A 20,191-nucleotide genomic window follows, 5' to 3' on the forward strand; every position below is an offset into this window, starting at 1 on the left:
ATGTAGATGGGAAACAAAGAGTTGTATGAGCAAAGTTTATTAATGTTTGGGAGAATTCTTTCTGTGAGATTTGTTGTGTAGACTCATGAATCAGTGCCCAACAAAACACCCCCCCCCCCCTGAAATAAAAGGAAAAAATTTGTCCAAGTGAATACTTATAAAAAGTTATACACATACACTGAAGAGGTATTAGTCAATATTTGTAAAGAGGAATATTAAGACTCTTCCGCTGTGGTTCCAGGGGTGGCTCATGTAGACCCCCCGATGTGGAGTTAACCCTGGCATTATCTTCTTTCAAATGCATTCTGATTTAAGATTTAGTAGGAATAGTCTTTAGGGGAGAGGAATGCAGACTTAGTCAAGAGGTACATGGGGTCTTGGGACAGGTGTACTAATAGTCTCTCTATCCAGTTGTACAGATGAAATGTACTGATGAAGAATGACAAATATTTGTAGGATACTCGAAGATGTAGATACAGTGTAGTCATAGCCATACCAGCAAGGAGCACTGCAGTGACGTATCAAGATCATATCTATCTTGGAGCTCAGCGAGTGTCAAGTCATGTTGGGCTCTCTTGATTTGTTTGTTCTTTGTAGAACCACAATGCATTGCCATCACCAAGACCCATGTCATTGCCGCATCGAAGGAGGCCCTCTACATTTGGCAGTTCAAGACACCGAAGAAGATCTCTGCGATGGAAGTCAACACGGCGGTTGGGCGTAAGAAGGACAGCAGGGAGAGGGTGTACCACATTGATGACACTCCCTCCGGGGCAGGGGAGGGGATGCTAGACTTCAGCAAGGCCTTTGCTGTGAGTATGGTCTGTCTTTCTTATCATACACACATAGACACACCCATAAATCTCAGCAAGACACACTCTGACACAGCATATACACACAGAGACACGTGCACAGACACACATACACACACTTGAATGTCTACTAGTTGGGTGGTCTTAAAGGGAAAATCCATCTTGATATTATGTTGCTTTGTATCTTATTCTTATTCTTCTCGAGTCAACACGCAGAATGGAATGTTCGATTCTTCCAATCTAATGTTGGATGCACTTCAATCCCTGGCACAAGGTGCCAGATCTTCTTGTGTGCAAGGCTCTGTTAAAAAGAACAGCAGGATCATAGAAGTACATCTGTGAAAATGTGGGGGAAAAAAAAAGATATTAAAAAGTTATGAATTGTAATAGTTTAAGGAGTAAGACAAATTGGCAACTCTGTGAGATCCAAGTGTTGAGCAGCTCACCATTTGTTTTGTACACACAATTTCATCCTAATTTTCACATTTCTCAAATATTTCAACACAGATAGGATGTATCATCTGTGGAGGACACACACAAAAGGTCTGAAGAAAATTCTTCTTAGGAGAAACATGTAAATAGGTGAATTTTTGTTTACAAGCTGAATGGAGAGCTGCTCGACACCTAGATCACATGGAGTTGCCAATTTGTCTTGCTAATTACATTATCAAATTTCATTTGGGGGGGGGGGGGGGGGGTAATAGGACAATTCCCCCTAGACAATAACCCCAGACATGTCCCCTGACCCTAACCCTGATCCTGAACCTATTTCTGACCCTATCCCAAATTCTAACCCTTACCCTCACCCTTACCCTAATCTTTACTCTAACCCTACCACTAACCAGTATTTAGCTGGGGGAGGGATAGTTGTCCTCGGGTGTAATTCTCCTGATACCCTAATTTAGATGTCCGATTTTTCCCTCAAATTTTCACAGAGCTCCTCTGAATTTTCTGTTTTCATACAACATAGCACACGTAATGATGGAATTTCCCTTCGAGGGCAATGCCACTCTTTGTTCAAGAAGACTGTGATAAACAGATTGATTGAACTTAGCATTTTTTCCCTTCTTGGCCACACAGCCCACTCGTGACCCAATCTGCTGCGTCTGTGCGTCCGACAAAGTCCTTATTGTTGGTAGGGAGTCGGGCACCTTACACCGCTACTCGCTACCCCATGTGGCTCTGGTCAACAAGCATGTGGTGAACTGCAGACCACATGCCCTGTCTCTCAACTGTACATCCAGGTAAAACTACCTCTCCTGGGAGTGGATTTGACTCTGAGATTCAGTTAGCTGCTCACACCATCACTTTGAAATCTGTTATGGACAGAGTTCTTGAATACATCAAGCATGTTGTTAATGTTTCTGCAGTACGATGATTAATAGAGGTATTACATCTTCTGCTTGCCTGACCATCAGTATTCAAATTTTTGTGTCAGGAAGAAATGTATCATAATGAGATACCTTTAATAATTCAAGCATGATACTATCAGATTTTTAGTTGTGGTCCTGAAGGTCATGTCAGCATAAGGTCAAAGGTTCTTCAAGTGTGTGGAGAGAAGACAGAGTTGAGAAGACAAACACTAGTTTTAAAGGGAAAATCCCACTTTGTGTATTACAGAAGGGACTCGCATTACTTGCAAAGTGAGTTGACAGGGTCATGTGTTAGGAACAGGAGTAAAGAAACACTGACAAGTATGCATGTCACTTGTATTCTGCTACATTCCGCTTCACATCCCTCCATCTCCACAGCCGAGTGGCAATCATCGACATCTCGGGTATCCTGACCTTCTTTGACCTCGACACCAAGTGGGTCAACCCTGAGGGTCAGGAGGTCATCGGCCAGCCGCTGAAGTTTGAGCGCAAGGATGTGTGGGACATGAAGTGGGCGGAGGACAATGCGGAGCTCTTTGCTATGATGGAGAAAACCAGGATGTACATCTTTAGGAACCTGGATCCTGAGGTGAGTCTTTGCTGGGTCTTTCTTTCTCCTTCTTCTCTAACCTTGTTTGTTCCCCTCTTCCTCCTCTCTCACCTCTTCCTTTTCTTCCTTCTCCCTCATCCTACTCTCTTTCCCCCTTTTCTTTCTTTTTCCCCCTCCTCCATCACTCTTTTTCCTCCCTCTCCCATCCTCACCTTCCACTCCCTCATCTTCCTCCTCCCCTTCCCCTTTTCCCCTTCTATTCCTTCTCCTCCTCCTTTTCCTTCTTCCCCTTCTCTCCATCTTCCCTATTATTCCTCCCCCTTGCACTTCTTTGAAATTTTGTTTATAGCTGAACAGAAAGCCATATATACAAATAAAGATCATTTTGGGACCTGAAGTTTTACTTCATTATAGCAAAATTGCATCATAGCTATGTTTGTTGAACAACTTTCCATAATGGCTCTCAAATAGCCTTGGTTTGGTCCTTCAGAGGCCCATTATACCTTTGTGTACGGGGACTACCATATGTCTTCAATAATAATTGGATTCTTCTGAGTATGTGAAGAAAGGCATATTTTGGTCTGCTGACGACAGATAGAGATATATATACCATGTGTGGTGTTTTTCCCTCACTGAATTCACAAAGAAAATTACTTCCCCTTCTGCCATAAGAAAAATAACAAAATTTGAACTTATTGATAGAAGTTCTTGAACTCAAAGTTTAGATGGGATATTTTAATGATCAGAATTGTCTGTGTCATGCCCAATGCCAGTAAATTTGGGTAATGTTTAGGGTGGGTTTTAAACAAATACTACTGTTCCTTGGTTCTTCTTGTGTTGGCATATTCTTTGTGAGTACAGACCAAGGTTATTCAAATTCATGAAATTCTTCCGTCGAGATGTTGTTTTTTTTTCATTGCAACTGATTGACAAATTACCCTACATCAACATGAATAAGCACTGAATTGATCATTGTTTTAGTAGTAGCCATGATAAAAATCATAGGTGTACGTACTGGAGCAGTTAGTTTTGTCAGTTTCCATGTGGTTATCCAGCTGGCTTCAAGTCCAAGTCATCTCTGTGTGTTTTTTCCTACCAGGAGCCCATTGTGAGTTCAGGTTATATCTGCCTGTTTGAGGATCTCCAGATCAAGAGTGTTCTCCTGGATGAAGTCATGAAGGACCCAGAGCATCCTGGCAAGGAGTGTATGGTGGATCTGGACATCAAGGTCAGTACTAACTCCATTTTAAACCACTCTGCCATGTCATGGACAGCAGAACATTATACAGATAATGACTTGTGGTTCTGGAGGAGGGAACAGACAGAGTGTTCCATCTAAAGGGCTAAAAATCCTATTGAGGGATATTTGAAGTTGCTGCTTCCATTTGCATCACATGTAATTGGTCACTTAGTTTTTAACATATGATTGTGTAGAGCGCAACCATTTGTTCTATTGATTTGCTCTACAAATTGTTCTAGCTGTTAGATACCATTTGTCATTTGTTTACATGCAAGATATTTTCCTATGGGAAAACATAACAGAGTGTCTTGGCCTTGGTAGACCATAGCAAATAGTGACATGATTTAATCCGTTGCAGATTGGTAATTGTCTAGCCCAAAAGGTAATGAGTCTTTAATGTATACACTGGCCATTTGCATTCTAAACTGAACAGGCTGCAAACATCATTTCATAATTGTTGTCGTTTTCATTTGTTTTTGTTTTTGCTTTGTCTTTGCAGAGTCTTCGGGACACCAGAGATTTGCTGGAGAAGGTTGGCATTGAGGATGCCGCTCAATTTATTGAGGACAACCCACACCCAAGGCTATGGTTAGTGATAGAAGGGATTTGAAGTTTGTAAGGGACTGTGCTTGGATTGTCCTTCAAGAATACGCAGTTGGCACAATAGAATGAAACAAAGAGAAGCTCATATGTTAAAGGTGTTTGATTTATGTCCCTCATGATTGAGAGCAAATGCAAAAGTACATAGGAGATTAGCAGTACGTTTCCACTTTTCACCTATGCGTGACCCCTGTAAGTCATCTTAAAGGGATCGTACAGTTTTGGTTGAGACCTAATTTCAGGTTTCCAACATTTTTTGGTGAGATAATGAGAAACCTCTTATGAAATATGAAAGAGCATGTAATTCTATGAGGAATTCAACGTTTATTTGATGAAAATTGATTTTGAAATGGCTGAGATATCCAAAAAAGAGCGATTCTAAGAAAGTGTGGGACCCACACTTTATTACGATCGCTTTGTTTTCCTTTGTTTTTGGATGTTTCATTCATTCCACACCCAATTTTCATCAAATAAACTTTGAATTCCTTTTAAAATGGTATGCTTTGTACTATATCATAAGTGTTTTCTTGGTGTCTCGCAAAAAGTTAAAGGCCCAATTCTCATCTCCACCAATACTGTACTATCCAGCTGCATTAAAATCATAGACTGTGGATGATTTTCCTGTGAAGTTTACTTTTGTACTCGGAATGTGCCCCCTCCCCCTCGAAGGTTCCCACTATAATTCTGCAATGTGAGAAGGCCTTGTCACAGGGCTCCTTGACTTTATTTTTTTCGTTCAAGTCTCGTGCAACTTTTGACACCAAATTTGCAACATCTGTGCGTACCGTTATGAAGCCATGCCCATTTTTATAATGACATGTCATCCCAAAACGGGGGCAGAATCAACCCCCTCTCCCCTTGGATTGATCATGGCCCCCCAAAAAGAAGAAAAAAAAAGAGCCTGGCCTGTTTAGGGTTAAACCAATTAACTAATTTAATAAATTGAGAGGTAGATATTCAAATCATCCATGCGAAAAAGAACTGAGAATGTAGTGCACAATACAAAGTTCATTCACTAATCTATGCTTCGTTGCTTAACTGTTCATTCAGATATCTGTATGCCTAGACTAATAACACAACTGAATATAAAATTATGCTGTCACTACAGCCAATACAATGATACAAACTTCTTATTCCTATCTTTCTTACTGCCCCCAAAAGGCGTCTGTTGGCAGAAGCAGCCCTGGAGAACCTGGACCTGAAGATGGCGGAGCAGGCGTTTGTGCGTTGCCGTGACTTCCAGGGCATCGAGTTTGTCAAGCGCCTGGGCAACCTGCAGAGTGAAAACATGCGTATCGCCGAGGTGGCAGCTTACTTCAAGAGGTTTGAGGAGGCAGAGAGCATGTACAGGGACATGGACAGAAGGTGAGTGAATCCTTCCTCATGATATCATGTCATTGGCCCACAGTCACCAGGGCCATATTTCATATAAAGATGCAATCAAACATAAGTCAGAAAATCAAACGTAAGTCAGGTATCAGCCAATCAGATATGAGTAGTCACAGACTTATGTTTGATTTCTGACTTTTGCTTTATCTCAACTTTTTTTGCAAAGGGGCCCAGGCTCGTTTAAATCAACTTTGTGATCTATCAAAGTTTACCCATGGGCTAGTAAACTGTTATGAAATTGGCATAGCTTGCACATTTGTATGTCAGCCTGTTTGTGTAATTGAATGTCTTTTGGCGCACGCTGTGTGTCATGCCTTCAGGCAATTTAGATTGTTGCCATATATTGACCTGATTTATACTAGCTTAGTGAATTCTGGCCACTATGTTATGGAGTCTCAGTACTTTTCACTGCTAATATCCATGCTGAACCTTTGTTCCAGCTACAAACTCATATGGATGGAATTGGCTTTGAGCTCCACAAATAGAAGCCTCAGAGTACTTATGTCGCATCAAGTACCCTGGGTGCCTGAAGTACTGTACAAGTGGTTGGTTCCTTCACAGAGCACTTCCAAGTGATGTATGTTCACATTAAAACACTCTGATTTGTTTGCATACATTAACTAAAGCTACTGCCATTTAACTTGATTGAAGATTAGTCCCGAGTATACTCAGACAGGTGTCTATGGGAAATGCTTGTTACAGCAAAATCAGCTCATCCTAATGGGTTAATGGGCTCTTTAGTGAACATTGAAACTGCTATAATGGGACAATATTACCACATCATTTTTAACTCATGTTATTCTTACTACAGAGGCAGGATGAGGCATTTGTTGAATTGGGAATGTGTTCTACCTGATATTCACACAATACAGCTGTGTCATGTAGAATTCAACCAAATTGAGAGAGAAGGAAAGTTGGGAGGAATTTTACAGTTTTCTTGATAGGAAAAGATATGATTTACTGTTTAAAGGCGAGTATTCAAATTTGACTTGTGATATGCTTTAAGTGCATGGTTCCTGAAAACCAATGTGGACTCTTTAAGACCATCCTCACCAAAATTCAGAGTTTTTAGAGTTCATCGCAAAAGACTCTCTCATACCTTGATCCGACATTGCCATCCCCAGGGACCTTGCCGTCAACCTGCGGATGAAGCTTGGTGACTGGTTCCGTGTCGTCCAGCTGCTCAAGTCTGGCGGCGGAGGGGACGATGTGCAGCTCCAGCAGGCTTGGAACGCCATCGGTGACTACTACGCAGATCGGCAGAAGTGGGCCAACGCTGTCACCTACTACCTCCAGGGAAACAACCAGGAGCGGCTGGCTGAGTGCTACTACATGCTGGAAGACTTTGCGGGCCTGCAGAAACTGGCTGATGCACTCCCTGAGAACCACAAACTGCTGCCTGTTAGTATGCCATCAGTACAGTGGACTCCCATTAGAACGAAGTCCTCAGGACCGGCAATTTTATTTTATTATATCGAAATTTTGTCACAACCGAACAAATAAACAATAAAGAACAAAGAGTGGCTAATTTTGCGGCCTGAATTTTTACTTCGTTGTAACCGGAATTTCGTTATAACGGTGTTCATTATAATGGGAATGCACTGTATTTGTTTGTTTGATTTCATTTTTTTTTTTGTTTATCAATTTGTTCCTTTAAAAATTCATGTGTTTATTTTTGCATATTGATGTATTTATGCATTCCTTTATAGATTTACTCATATTTCTGTGTCAGTAAGTGTATATTTGTCACGTTATGAATATGTATCTCATTTTCTTATTTACATATTCATTACCTCATTTGCGAATGCTTAATTTAGCCTTTTTGTTGTGGACTTATTCCTCATTGCAACTTTATGTTGTCTGCTAGGGTATTGTGTTGGTGATATATGGCTCAGTGTATTGCTAAGTAGAATGTCTTGATGGATGGAATGCATGCCAAGTGGTGTTGATTGATCTTTGGTAGAGTCCCATTCATACTACCAATGTTATATCAAGCAAGGACTCTCTGCAAAGATGTAGTCTGTCTATGAAATATTATCTATGAGGATGTCAAGTCTGTGTGTGACATTGATCGAAGTAAATGGTTCATTTTAAAATACAGAGAATGGAAATGGTTCACATTTGTATGTAGGTTTGAAAGGAATTTAATGAATCCATGTTACATGGTTTGTGCATGCTTTAATAAGGTGGGGCATTGATCAAGGCATGAATGAATAGTATCAAATAAACTAGGTAAGAAGAAGATCTCAAACTGATTTTGGACATAGCAAGATGGAGAGTGGAGATAAGACTTGACCCCCAGAGGGAGGGAATTCATGAGTTAACCATCATCATCATCTTCCAAGTTTGCTCCAGGTTTGTCCCTGAAAATGGGGATGGTTGGATTTACTTTACTCCAATAGCAACCACTCTTGTACATTCTTACCATCTCACCATCTCATCTGATTTCCGGCATCCTCCTCTCTCGAGCCACCCTTCCCAAGCTACTCCTCCACCTATCTCCTCTAGATGTCTTTTTCAGTCTTCCACACTCTCATGGCTCATCCACTTTCATGATGAAGATGATGACAAACTGGAGTCATAGACTATGGATTAAAGTGTTGATGTAAAGAATAAATGAGAAAATCAAAACATTGTCTTTATGATTTTAATTTCTCTGCGTCTGTTTCAGGAGACAGCAGCCATGTTTGTCACAGTGGGCATGTGTGCTGAGGCCGTAGGGGCCTACCTCAAGTGCAACCAAGTGAAGAAGGCGGTGGACTGCTGCGTGCACCTCAACCAGTGGGACCAAGCTGTGGAGCTTGCCAAGGCTCACAGTATAAGGGAGATTGACAGTTTGCTGGCCCGGTACGCTGCTCACCTCTTGGACAAGGACAAGCGTCTCCAGGCCATCGAGCTCTACCGAAAGGCCAACCATTACCTGGATGCTGCTAAGCTCATGTTCCAGGTGAGGGATTGACAAGAAAAGTGGTCATTATCATCTTCATTATCATCACAATTATCATTTCTAGCAACAGTATTGTCATCATTAGCAGGAGTTACAGTACTGTCATTATCATTCCCTTTTGGTTAGATTTTGTATCATCTTTTTGTAAATCTTGATTGTCTTCTTTAGCAGCTTCTTCCTCACTCTACTCCATATTACTGCCCTCATATCCTCATTATCTTAGTCCTCACACCCTCCTCCATTTGTGTCCTGGTCATTGATAATATTTATAGTCAATTTTTATGTAAACACATTTGGGTCCATGTGCAGTATGTTTAGACATGTGGGAAGTTAGTGTCTTGTTAGAATTCATTAAAGAAAATGTGAGTCACTTAAAATTGATTAAAGGTGTCAGATTTAGACAGGGTTTTGTTTTCTGTGTATTGACAAAGGGACTAAAAGATCTGTGTTGACTTAATCTAACAGGCATAATGTTTTTGATGACAAACATGTTGAAAATGAAAGTTCAGAAGTGTATGACTCTTCATTGATGTAGTATAAAGTATGAAATAATGAGAGTGGACTTAATGTCCATCTTACGACCATGCTATTTGGTGGTAATAAAAAACTCATTGAGTTGAATCTTTAGTCAGTTGAAAAGTTAATTGTGTGCCAATATACTCGTCTACAGCTTGCCCAAGAAGAGAGCAAGAAGAAAGTGAAGCCACTTCGAGTCAAGAAGATGTACGTCTTGGGGGCGCTACTGGTGAGTTTTTAGCCATGGTACATCTCTCATCCACTGCACTGCCCCAGAGTTTTAGTATCCTGATAGAATTCATACACACACACACACATTTACGCTGACTCTATCTCGATGTGTAACAGAACATTGCAAGCATTTTGAAGTTCAGGTACAGACAGTTGGATTCCACTCTTTGAGTGCAGGTATGGTGGTTCTTGAGTGAAAAGAGCATATGTTCTTGTATGGTTCTGTATCATACTCACAGGCAGTTAATAGGCAGTACAGGGAGATATTATGTAACAGTGCAAACACATGCAATTACACTCCATATGATATGCTTTCTCTTTGAAGCACTACATTTATGTGTTCTTTAAAACACAAACCCTTCATTAACGTTCTTTGCAAATGTGTTCAGATTGTGAATGAATACAAGTTTCTGTGATAATGTCATTTTTGTATGCAATTGTGTGAGTTTTTATTCCAGCATATTTTCTGACTTGAAGTAAAAGGGCATTGTGTACAAAAGTTTCTTGAGATCAGATTGGACATCAACATCAAGAGAATTTCTTTCTGATGTATATGTTTGCATTCATTAGCATTGATTGATATGAATAATGTTGACATAAACATCACTGACACATGAACTTACAGCATGAGTATCATCACTGAAATTATATATATTACTTTCCAGAAAGGGTAATTGGCAGTATTTACAATAGTTGCATTATCATGATTGTTGAATTTGTCATGTGTCAATTTATTTACAGATTGAAAACTACCATGAGCAGATGAAGATTCAATCCAAACTGAAGACCAAGAGCAAGAAAACTGAGGTAATTGATCTGAGATGGCTAGTTATAATAAGAGTGTTGCAAATATGTATCATCAATGAGGTAGTAGCAGTCCTTTCCAGTTGTATAAAGTCTTACTGCTGGTGATTTATTTTGTTTTTGTTAAGTCAGTTCAGGATTTACTCCAGGTGTGGTGGTTATTAGATGGATGGCCACCAAACTACAAAGACCACAGAAGTTAAATAATGAGCTTTTGAAAATGAATTTTCATTTTGCTTGTGGCAAAAGATGTGGTGAGAAAATGAATAGAGTACACGCAAAGATGTTTTTAACTAATTAAAACAGAAATAGATATTGAAACAGTACAAAACAATACTGAATCATCACAGGTGAATATCTGGACCTCTTTTACAAAAGAAGAAGAAGAAGAAGAACAAAAAAAAAAACAAACAAACAAACAAACAAAAAAACCTTACTATCCACCCTTGGTATGCCAATTTGATTAGCCCTTGTATATTTTTTTTTTTTACATTCAACTTTAATCTAAGGTTGCCAGAGAGAAAATGAAGACTGACAGTTTATTGTACAAATGATCATGACACCACTCTTCTGTTTTGTTGATGTATTTAATTGATTTATTTCATTGATATATTTCATCAATATGTTTCATTGATATGCTTCATTGATATGTTTCATTGATCTGTCTTATTAATAAATTTCATCACTATGTTCCATTGATATGTTCCATTTGATATGTTTCAGTGATATGTATCTCAGTATTGATATTATGAAATTCACGATGACAGGCGAGTTCAGCCTTGGCTGGTCTGCTGGAGGAGGAAGCCTTGGCGACCTCTGACACCAAGCTAATTGATAATGCCTGGAGAGGGGCTGAAGGGTTTCACTTCCTGCTCTTAGCTCAGAGACAACTCTATCAAGGTGAGGAGTCATCAAGGCACAGAGAGAGATATTTACTGTATATTACTCTCAAGTGATATACCCACACACATCTAAATATGATTCATATACATCTAAATTATGATTCATATACTGTAAAAATGAAGATTTTTGTGTGAGTAATTTTTCATGCTCAACTGAGTGAGATGAATTTCGCATGTGTATAATTCCACGAAATCAAGACATTACATAGTGGTACCTATAGCGAGCAAAATTTTTCATGTGCTTTTATTTTCATGCTAGTTTCTGGTTGCGTGAAATAGGCGAAAATTTCCACTTTTACAGTAAATACATATATCTCTTACATACTATGATGATAAAGTATATATGGTTTGATACAGCTTCCACTATGCATTGAATGGGCAATGTGTGATATTAAAATCTTAATATTTATTGCAACAAAGCAATATAGATAGTCAAATACTGGTAACCAAATTTATATCAGAAATGTTCAGTGCAAGTCAGTGAATATCCTATGTAAGAACCCTACTGTGAATCAATATGGGAATAGGTATTGTATTAAAGGGAACCTCACTACCACATTCTTCTGTTCATCCAAATTCTGTCCAGGTTACGTTGATGCCAGCATGAAGACTGCCCTCCACCTGCGAGAGTATGATGACATCCTGGACCCTGTGGACATCTACTCACTCCTGGCCCTGGCCTCGTGTGCCAACCGGGCCTTTGGCACCTGTTCCAAGGCCCTCTCCAAACTGGAGTCCCTGGAGGGACTGAGTGTGGAGCAGCAGCAGCAGTTTGAGGGACTCTCCCTGGAAATCTTCACAAAGTAAGGCTGGTTTTCATTGACTGACATATACTCTGGGTCAAAGGTAATGGGGGGGGGGGGGCATGATGGATTTGATGAGGAGAAAGTTTGCAAAGTTTTCAGTTTGATATTAATAGGACCTTTTCCTTAAGATCTTCTCTGAAGTGAAGTTGTGATGGAAAGGTTGGGATGGGGGGGGGGGGAGAACTGAGAAAAAAGGTGGCAGTTTTAGAGCTCATCAGTGCAAATTTCAAAGTATAATTTTTCCTCAGACATGGTTGGTTCGTATGAAGTGTGGTACTTATTGAATGTTGTACAAGCCAATCATTATTTACTTCATCCTGGTTTGTTTGTACTAAACCTGGAGAGGGTAAAAGAAAAAAAAAATTACCATTTTGGCATTGCTTCTCTAAACCTTTATTTTTAGGTGTGTATGGACGGGCCTATTGAGACACTTACCATCAATTTCATTGAATTATGAGATAAATCCCACTATGGTTTAATTGATCTCTCCATCTCTCTCTCTATCTCTTTGTCTCGCCCTCCAGACATTCTCCCAAAGATGCGAGGACTAACAAAGTGGAGTGTCCTAACTGTGATACAGTCATCCCAGACTGGTAAGTAGACCACTGGCCTCCTCCATACCTCCCTTTCCCCCTTTTACACCTTCTACGGACCATAGACAGGGTTCACATCAGTAACTGGATAGGACAAATTCTAGAAATTTCCTTACAGCGAATAATTTCCTGGTATCGCATAGCAATAAGCGAATAATTTCCTGGTATCGCATAGCAATTTGCTATGCATTTTGGTGTGACTGCTATACAAAATGTCATTTGTGTAGCAATTTCAGTACATAGAATTGTACATCAGTTTCTTGAAAATATATGTCCATCGACTAAAATTGCTAGTCATTTTCAAGAAAGAAAATTATTCTGTGCCTGATATTGTTGTTTTAATTGTCCTGCCAGAACCATAGGGTAAAATGATTATTTGTCTTATCTGTTTAAGATGATATGATTTCTACTGAGAAAACATGGAAAACACCACGTTTGCCTAATGTAGCCATAAGCAGTGGAGTGAAGGTAATAGCTTAGAATACAAAATGTAATGATATCAAATAGTAACTCATTTCCCCCTTTTTGTTTTATGATGAAGAAACTATGAGTTTGTAGTAGTAGTGAGAAGTACTTTCAAAGCAAAAGAAAAACTAGTATATTGTCACTAGCAAGGGGTTGCCAGCTAGTGCAACTGTAGTGCCACTGGCTTTTTCCAATTTGTGGCGTCTTTTTTTTTTTTTTTTTTTGAGTGACCATGTCTTATATAAGGTGGCATCATTGACTTAATCAGTTTCTGATCAGTTTACTGACATTTCTGTATGTGATATTGTGGCATGGACAGTTTGGATGCTATACCCAATCCGAAGACCAAAGCGTTACCCACGTAAGAGGGTGTGATGTGACTGGTGTGTTGTGTCCTCTGTGGTGTTTTGTGTGGTATTCATTGTTTGTTGTGTAGTATTTGTTTGTGTTGTGTGTTTTTTGCTGAGTATTGTATGTTTTGTGCTACATGTTGGTGTGTGGCTGGTGGTGGTGGTGGTGTTGGTGTTGGTGTTGGTGTTTGTGTAATGTGGTGGTGTCGGTGTGTGGCATGTTTGTATAGTACATGTGACCTGTGACCTGTGACCACAATGTCCTGATAGAGTTGCGAACATTAACGCCAAGAAGTCTGCAAAGTAAGATGATTTGGCTAAAAAAAGAAAAGTAATTTTCAATTTGTTGAAACCTTAAAGTCTAGGATTGTTTTGATATTTGAAATTTATTCTGTTTTTGTGAAGCATTTGTCTGTGATGTTTTGAATCAACGCATATTGATGCCTAATTTCCCACATGCTCGGCAGCAACTAAACTTGAATGCTGATTTTCTCATAACTGTTTGTGTATAGTAGCCCACCCTCTTACCATTTGTGTAGTAGGTTTTTAGAAATAGAGTAGGACAAGTTCAGTACCTTATTGGTGGGCTTGGAGTTGGAATTTAAAAAATAATTAATAGATTTAAAGATCGAAATATCAGACTCAGTCTTTGCAACTTTATCAGGCCCTTGTGGTGATAGCTTGCATAATGATGTGTCCACACTCTCCTACCTGTATGCTATATTTGAGAGAGCTCTTGGTGAAGTTTGCATGAATTTTTAGTCTTCACATTGTGTGATCTTCCTTTCACATTTTTCAGCTAAATTGCACAAATTTTGTGCCTAGGCTCAACTGTTCTTGATGTCATTAACCAAATTGCAGCAAACATTGCAAATATATATTAGCAGGACTTTACAGAGCAGTTACCAGTATTTTGCAATTGAGTTTTCAAGTGTAATCCTAATTTCACAGCAGTATATGTGGACAGATAAATTTTCACATCCACCCATATGATTTGTAAAAGGTACATATGATATTTTCTCAGGGGACTGCACACGGAAATGCCATAATGTTACACACACACACACAGACACACAGACATAGACAAATCAGTGTTTTTCAATTCCATCTCACTACTGTAGTGTGTGGTGTTTTGAGCTTGGATTGCTTTGACCTCTTTGTCATGTGTGTTTTGACCAGTGAATACTTGCCTCTGTTCAGTCTGTAATCTAAGCTGTTTTACTGTCCAGCCATGTACAGATGTAATTCTACCTGAAACTTGACTTAAGTCAAACAAGATCAGGATGTTAGCATAAAGCAATCTATTTATCCAGCCAGATTGATGGAGTTTGACTTTAAAATTTGCATGCTTCCAATCTCTTTGGAATTATTCCTTTGATATGCAAAGACAGAAAAAATAGATCTATTCTTATTGTAGGCATGCTCTGTTCCACAGCCACGCTCTAAGATGTGTGAATTTGTCAGCGTAAGTGAAGGGAAACAACTTTCCCCCCTCCCCAACAGAAAAATCAAAATAGAACAAAACATGATTTTGAGAGTTACATTGCAGTGATTGCCTTACTTTTATTTTACCAAGAATTGGCATTCCTGTTAATGTTCAAGTGATTATGTAATCAGTTGAGCAATATCATAGCCATGTGAGTAGTCACAACGAATTCACTGAGACAAGAGGCACACTGATGTGTTCAAAGTTTTGCGAACAGCCATAGTTGGCCTTCCTGTGGCCCTACATAAACTGTAGTGACCATACTGTATCATTGGCATTCAACTACTACCCACAGTGACCATTTCACCCACAGTAGTCTCTCAGGAAGGCTGGTATGAGCCAGTAGGGATTAGGAGGATTATGTAATCCTTATCCATTGACAATTAAGCATCAGGCGATCAGTGATTTATTGGCAGAGAAAGTAAAGTTGAGGGATAAGGCAAGTGGTCCAGGTGAGCAGGGGATTAAAGCAATTAGTTCTTTTTACGAAAACATTTTTTGCTTTTTTTGTTGTTGTTGAAAGTTTTGGACATAAATGTATCACCAAATTGCACGAAATCAAGAAACATGGATGAGGGTTTAAAGGACAAGTCCACCTTCATATACATAAGGATTGAGAGAATGCAGCAATATTAGTAGAACACATCAGTGAAAGTTTGAGGAAAATTGGACAATCCGTTCAAAAGTTACGAATATTTTAAGTATCTGTGCAGTCACTGCTGGAAGAGAAGACTACTACAGTGTATGATGTCACATGCGTACAACTATATAAGGAAAATAAAAAGAGAATTTCACAAAACTTTACTTTTTGAATAAAGTGCACATTTCTTCGACTTGCTACTGACGTATGTTAAGGGTAATATTATTCCCCCTGCCTTCTGAAAGAGAGAAGTCGAGTGTTCTTTTGTCATGCGAGAAAAATTGAAATATGTTGAATTTTCTTTATTCTTTCTTTATATCGTTGTACTCATATGACATCACAAGCTATAGTAGTCTTTTTATCCAGCCGTGACTGAGCAGAAACTTCAAAAATTCATAACTTTTTAACGGCCATTGTCCGATTTTGCTCAAACTCTCACTGATGTGTTCTACTAATATTGCTGCATTCACTCAACCCACATGTCTATGAAGGTGAACTTGTCCTTTAAAGTCTGTAATGAGATATTTCTGATTCCCTGGTGGCCTGGGGATTCCTAACTCTCTCTCTCTCACTCTTTCTTTTTACTGCAGTTTAGTTATGTTAGCTTAATTCCAGTATCAGTACCTTGCCTCCTTGGGCATTCAAATTTACCTGCTCTCTTCTTATATTTCTCTTTTGTGTACTTTGGCAGAGCAAATCACTTTGAGGATTTGCTTGTATCAGAGTGAAACAGTTATTTTGTTTTCACAAGTTGCTTACAAGTTACACTGTACATATGTACAATGTACAAAGTACAAAGATGGTTTGTCTCAGAACCAAATATTTTTTTTTCTGTAGAAGGAACAAACTCTGCCACACTCTGTCCTTATAGTCTAAAAATATGAAGCAATCATTTTACACGACTGCAGATGTGAACAAGTGCGAATTAAAATGGATAATGCCTCTTGGTGAGCCAATCTGCCCACATCAATTTGAGCAGTGGTATTGTTGTATGATAGTGAAAGGTAATCAGATTTGGACAAGATACAGTGTAGCTTGGAAATCAAGCAGTGGATCATTTGTCCAATTTACAAGCATTGAAGGCATATGTTGCAATTTTGGTTAGTGGTAATTACTGCATTGCGCCATCAAGCCGTAACACAGTAAATGGGCTGAATGGCCCACTCTGGCATGCTGACATGATGATTGCAAAATCAGAAAACAAGTCAAGGAATAATGGTCACAAAATCATGTGAATCCTTTTTGTTTTCCAATTTTATTCCTTTATATATATATATCATTAAAGGGGAAGGCTAGTAACTGATCAGTGGGAATCAGTAGAAATGCTGGGAGATGATTGTTCCAATCCTTATGGGATTCATTGAAGAGTCCATTGTATATCTATTGTTGTGTGAAAATGATTTGCTTCAGAATGGTCTCATATTCAAGTAATGTGCAGTTTAATGCTTCCAGGTTAGCGTCCCTGGTCAGTGACAGAGCATTAATCTGCACATTACTTGAATATGAGACCGTTCTGAAGCAAATCATTTTCACACAACAATAGATATACAATGAACTCTTGAATGAATCCCATAGGGATTGGAACAATCATCTCCCAGCATTTCCACTGATTCCCACTGATCAGTTACTAGCCTTCCCCTTAAAAAAAAAAAAAAAAAACACAAAAAAAAAAAACCCCACAAAAAACAGAGAGGGGAATGCCAAGTACCTTGGCACATAAAGGTTTGATTTATTCTCTTACTTCTTTGGTTCTTCTTTGGCTTTCACTCCCTGTCTTTCTTCCTAGGATGGGATCGTGTCCAAACTGTGAGATCAAATTCCCCACGTGTATCGTGACGGGGCGGCCACTGCTGGACTACCAGTTCTGGATGTGCAACACCTGCAAGCACCGTGCCTATGAGAACGACATCCGCACTATGTCTACCTGTCCACTCTGCCACACCCAGATATGAATGCAACCCCCTCCCTCATTCCCCCCCCCCATCACTTCCTGTCCTTTTGCCTGTAAAGCCTCAATAAGAGCTTCTGTAAGAGGAATCCTGCCTCACAAAAGTAAACAAACAACACAGAACTGATGCATGTTTTTGATTAACAGCCAGCTTGAATTTTATCAATGGGTCTGGTTTATCATGCTGTGTTCATTTAATTCCAGGGTTCTCATCCATGTTCCCTCATATGAGATTTTGCTCCGTCTCATTTCTCCCTTCTCAAAATTTCAGAGACCTTGAAATAATACTAATGTTTGGATATTCACCAAAATGTGGTGCTTATGCAGCCAAAGAATTCATATTTCAGATTTTAATAACTTCCTCAGTTTTTCTTACAATTTTTCACTAGGAACAAAACCACTCAGAAAGACACACCTTCACTTTTTTTAGAATATTTTTTTCCATGTTATGTTTGGATATTGTTTTTTTTCTCTCTTTTATTAATGTACTGTAAGGAATGAAGTACAAATTATGTAGAACTAGGAAGCAATATCAAATTTTATAATTGAAATCAGGCAAGTCATGCTATTGGCTTACCTTTTTCTACATTGTTATGGGATAAGCAAAGCTGTCTGCATTTTTTATCTTATAGTATCCCTCCTCTTCAAGTTACATAAGAAATGTTGAGTGATGTTAATGTAACATAGTACTGGATTTGTTACACCAGCAGAGAGAATAATTACTGCTTCAACAGCCAGATGAAAATCATGTACTCTCCAAACTTTGTGAGACAAGAAATTTTAAGTCGAGTTATTTTGTTTTATAGTTAAAAAATAGAAAGAATTCAAGCTTTTCTCTCAGATTACTTGATATGTGGTCCAAAGTAGTTGTAATAGAAACCAGTATATTTCTAAATGTCTGAAACAATGTGTTTTTACGTCCTTTATGAAATAATAGTTAACTTGCAATACTAGTATTTTTGGGGGGCTGTTTGCGAATATTATCCTGGATATGGTTTCACAATTCAAAATGATTAGAATAATGCATCCATTTTCTTCTGTGGGACCCAGCTTTCTACAGTGTATGTGCATGTACATGGTTTGTGGGTGTTCCCAAGAATGTATGAAGCTTTAACAGACCATCCACTACATGGATATTGTTAAATCTTTTTATGTAAATACTCATGGACATGATGTGCAGCCATTCATGCATCTGTAAATATATATTTATGTGTAAACATACTGCTTTGTGTGTGTTGTACAGTATGTTCATTGAAAATGTGATGAGCTGGTTTCTAGTGTATTCAACTTTGTAGACATTTTTCCTCTGAGGATTTGGGAAAAAGATATTCCATCCACCTATGTGTAAAAATGCATTTCAATACTGGTATGCAATTTACATGCATATTAGTTGTTGCTATGTCAGTTAAGCCTCAGAGAGGCTTTATGATTGTTAGGAACAACCTTTCTCATGCAGGTGTGCATAGAATTTGATTAATGAACTGGTCTATTGAAATTGGAAATGTCAGTATAATATCCAGTACTGAATTTTGTCCTCTTCTTCAATATCTCATCGGAATTTTACTCTCTGGGAGCAAATATGTGACATCCCCCGGTGGCCTTCCACAAACCCAAGCTGATAAGCACTGTGAACATTAGATGGACATGCTACTTTGGTATTAATCTTACCCAGTTGAAATTATCAAAGCTGTACCTTGGCTGAATTTCTGTCATTTCAATTCAATGACTTCATTGCAGGACAGACCTCACCACTGAAACAAAATTAGAATTAAGGCCTTTTCTGAATGAAGCTTGTCAACAGTTCTTGTTACATGAAAGAGTGTATACCTTTGAAATGAGCAGTGGCTTCCAGTGAAGATTATAGGGGCGTACCTGTAGTGTTCTGTGGTAATAAACCTATGTTTGTGTGTTCCAACACACACAATGATACACACAAGGACCAGTGTCTGTTGCCTGTCACTACTCCGAGGTCAACTCTACCAGTAACACATGATTAGAGAAGGGAAATTGTAAGCTAAGCAAAGGGATTCATTTCCTCTGGGGACTTGTGTGCCCTTGATTAACAAGAAAAGGATTATCCAAAACAGAACAAAATAATAAGAATAAAAAGGAAAAGAAATAGATCTTGAAACATTCACACGTGACTTAAAAAAACAATGAAACTAAGATGAAGATCTGAGATGTTTCAGTGTCCTTGTGTGTTCAGTCTATAAATGATGCCCTTTGTGTGATGATCAGAGACTATTCAAATGTACAAGTCCATTGATTTCGGACTTCAAGCTTTGATATAGCTTACAGCCTCACAGCACTCGGTGAATTATATCAAAAGTACTCAAAATAATAGATATATATACATTGTAAAGAGACAACATATCATTGTTGTAAATTATAGAATTAAAACATGTGTGACTGAAAAGAACTGCGAAGCTACCACCTTGAATGAAAGTGTCTTGATTTCTGTGCTGATGACACTGAATTGAGAATAAACACCTTATACAATTGATGAATGGATATTTTGTCGTGGCCACTTGTCTTTTCT

The 20,191-nt window shown here is 38.8% G+C and overlaps 1 protein-coding gene across 1 annotated transcript in view; it reads left to right on the forward strand.

The window, feature by feature from the left end:
• LOC139727847 (WD repeat-containing protein 35-like) overlaps positions 1–17,656 on the forward strand; it is a 38,520-nt gene extending 20,864 nt beyond the window's left edge. The window contains exons 13-26 of the mRNA XM_071638820.1: positions 598–812; positions 1,893–2,056; positions 2,564–2,774; positions 3,835–3,963; positions 4,475–4,563; positions 5,737–5,940; positions 7,089–7,365; positions 8,636–8,911; positions 9,582–9,656; positions 10,400–10,465; positions 11,230–11,362; positions 11,951–12,167; positions 12,695–12,763; positions 17,491–17,656. Of these exons, the coding sequence (XP_071494921.1) occupies positions 598–812; positions 1,893–2,056; positions 2,564–2,774; positions 3,835–3,963; positions 4,475–4,563; positions 5,737–5,940; positions 7,089–7,365; positions 8,636–8,911; positions 9,582–9,656; positions 10,400–10,465; positions 11,230–11,362; positions 11,951–12,167; positions 12,695–12,763; positions 17,491–17,656 (2,291 nt within the window). The remainder of the gene's footprint in view (positions 1–597; positions 813–1,892; positions 2,057–2,563; positions 2,775–3,834; positions 3,964–4,474; positions 4,564–5,736; positions 5,941–7,088; positions 7,366–8,635; positions 8,912–9,581; positions 9,657–10,399; positions 10,466–11,229; positions 11,363–11,950; positions 12,168–12,694; positions 12,764–17,490) is intronic.
• Positions 17,657–20,191: the final 2,535 nt, after the last annotated feature.

The sequence above is a fragment of the Diadema antillarum genome, unplaced genomic scaffold (genome assembly GCF_040938485.1).
Source record: "Diadema antillarum isolate AM-2024a unplaced genomic scaffold, OU_Dant_1.0 seq00000156_RagTag, whole genome shotgun sequence".
Taxonomy (NCBI): Eukaryota; Metazoa; Echinodermata; class Echinoidea; order Diadematoida; family Diadematidae; genus Diadema; species Diadema antillarum.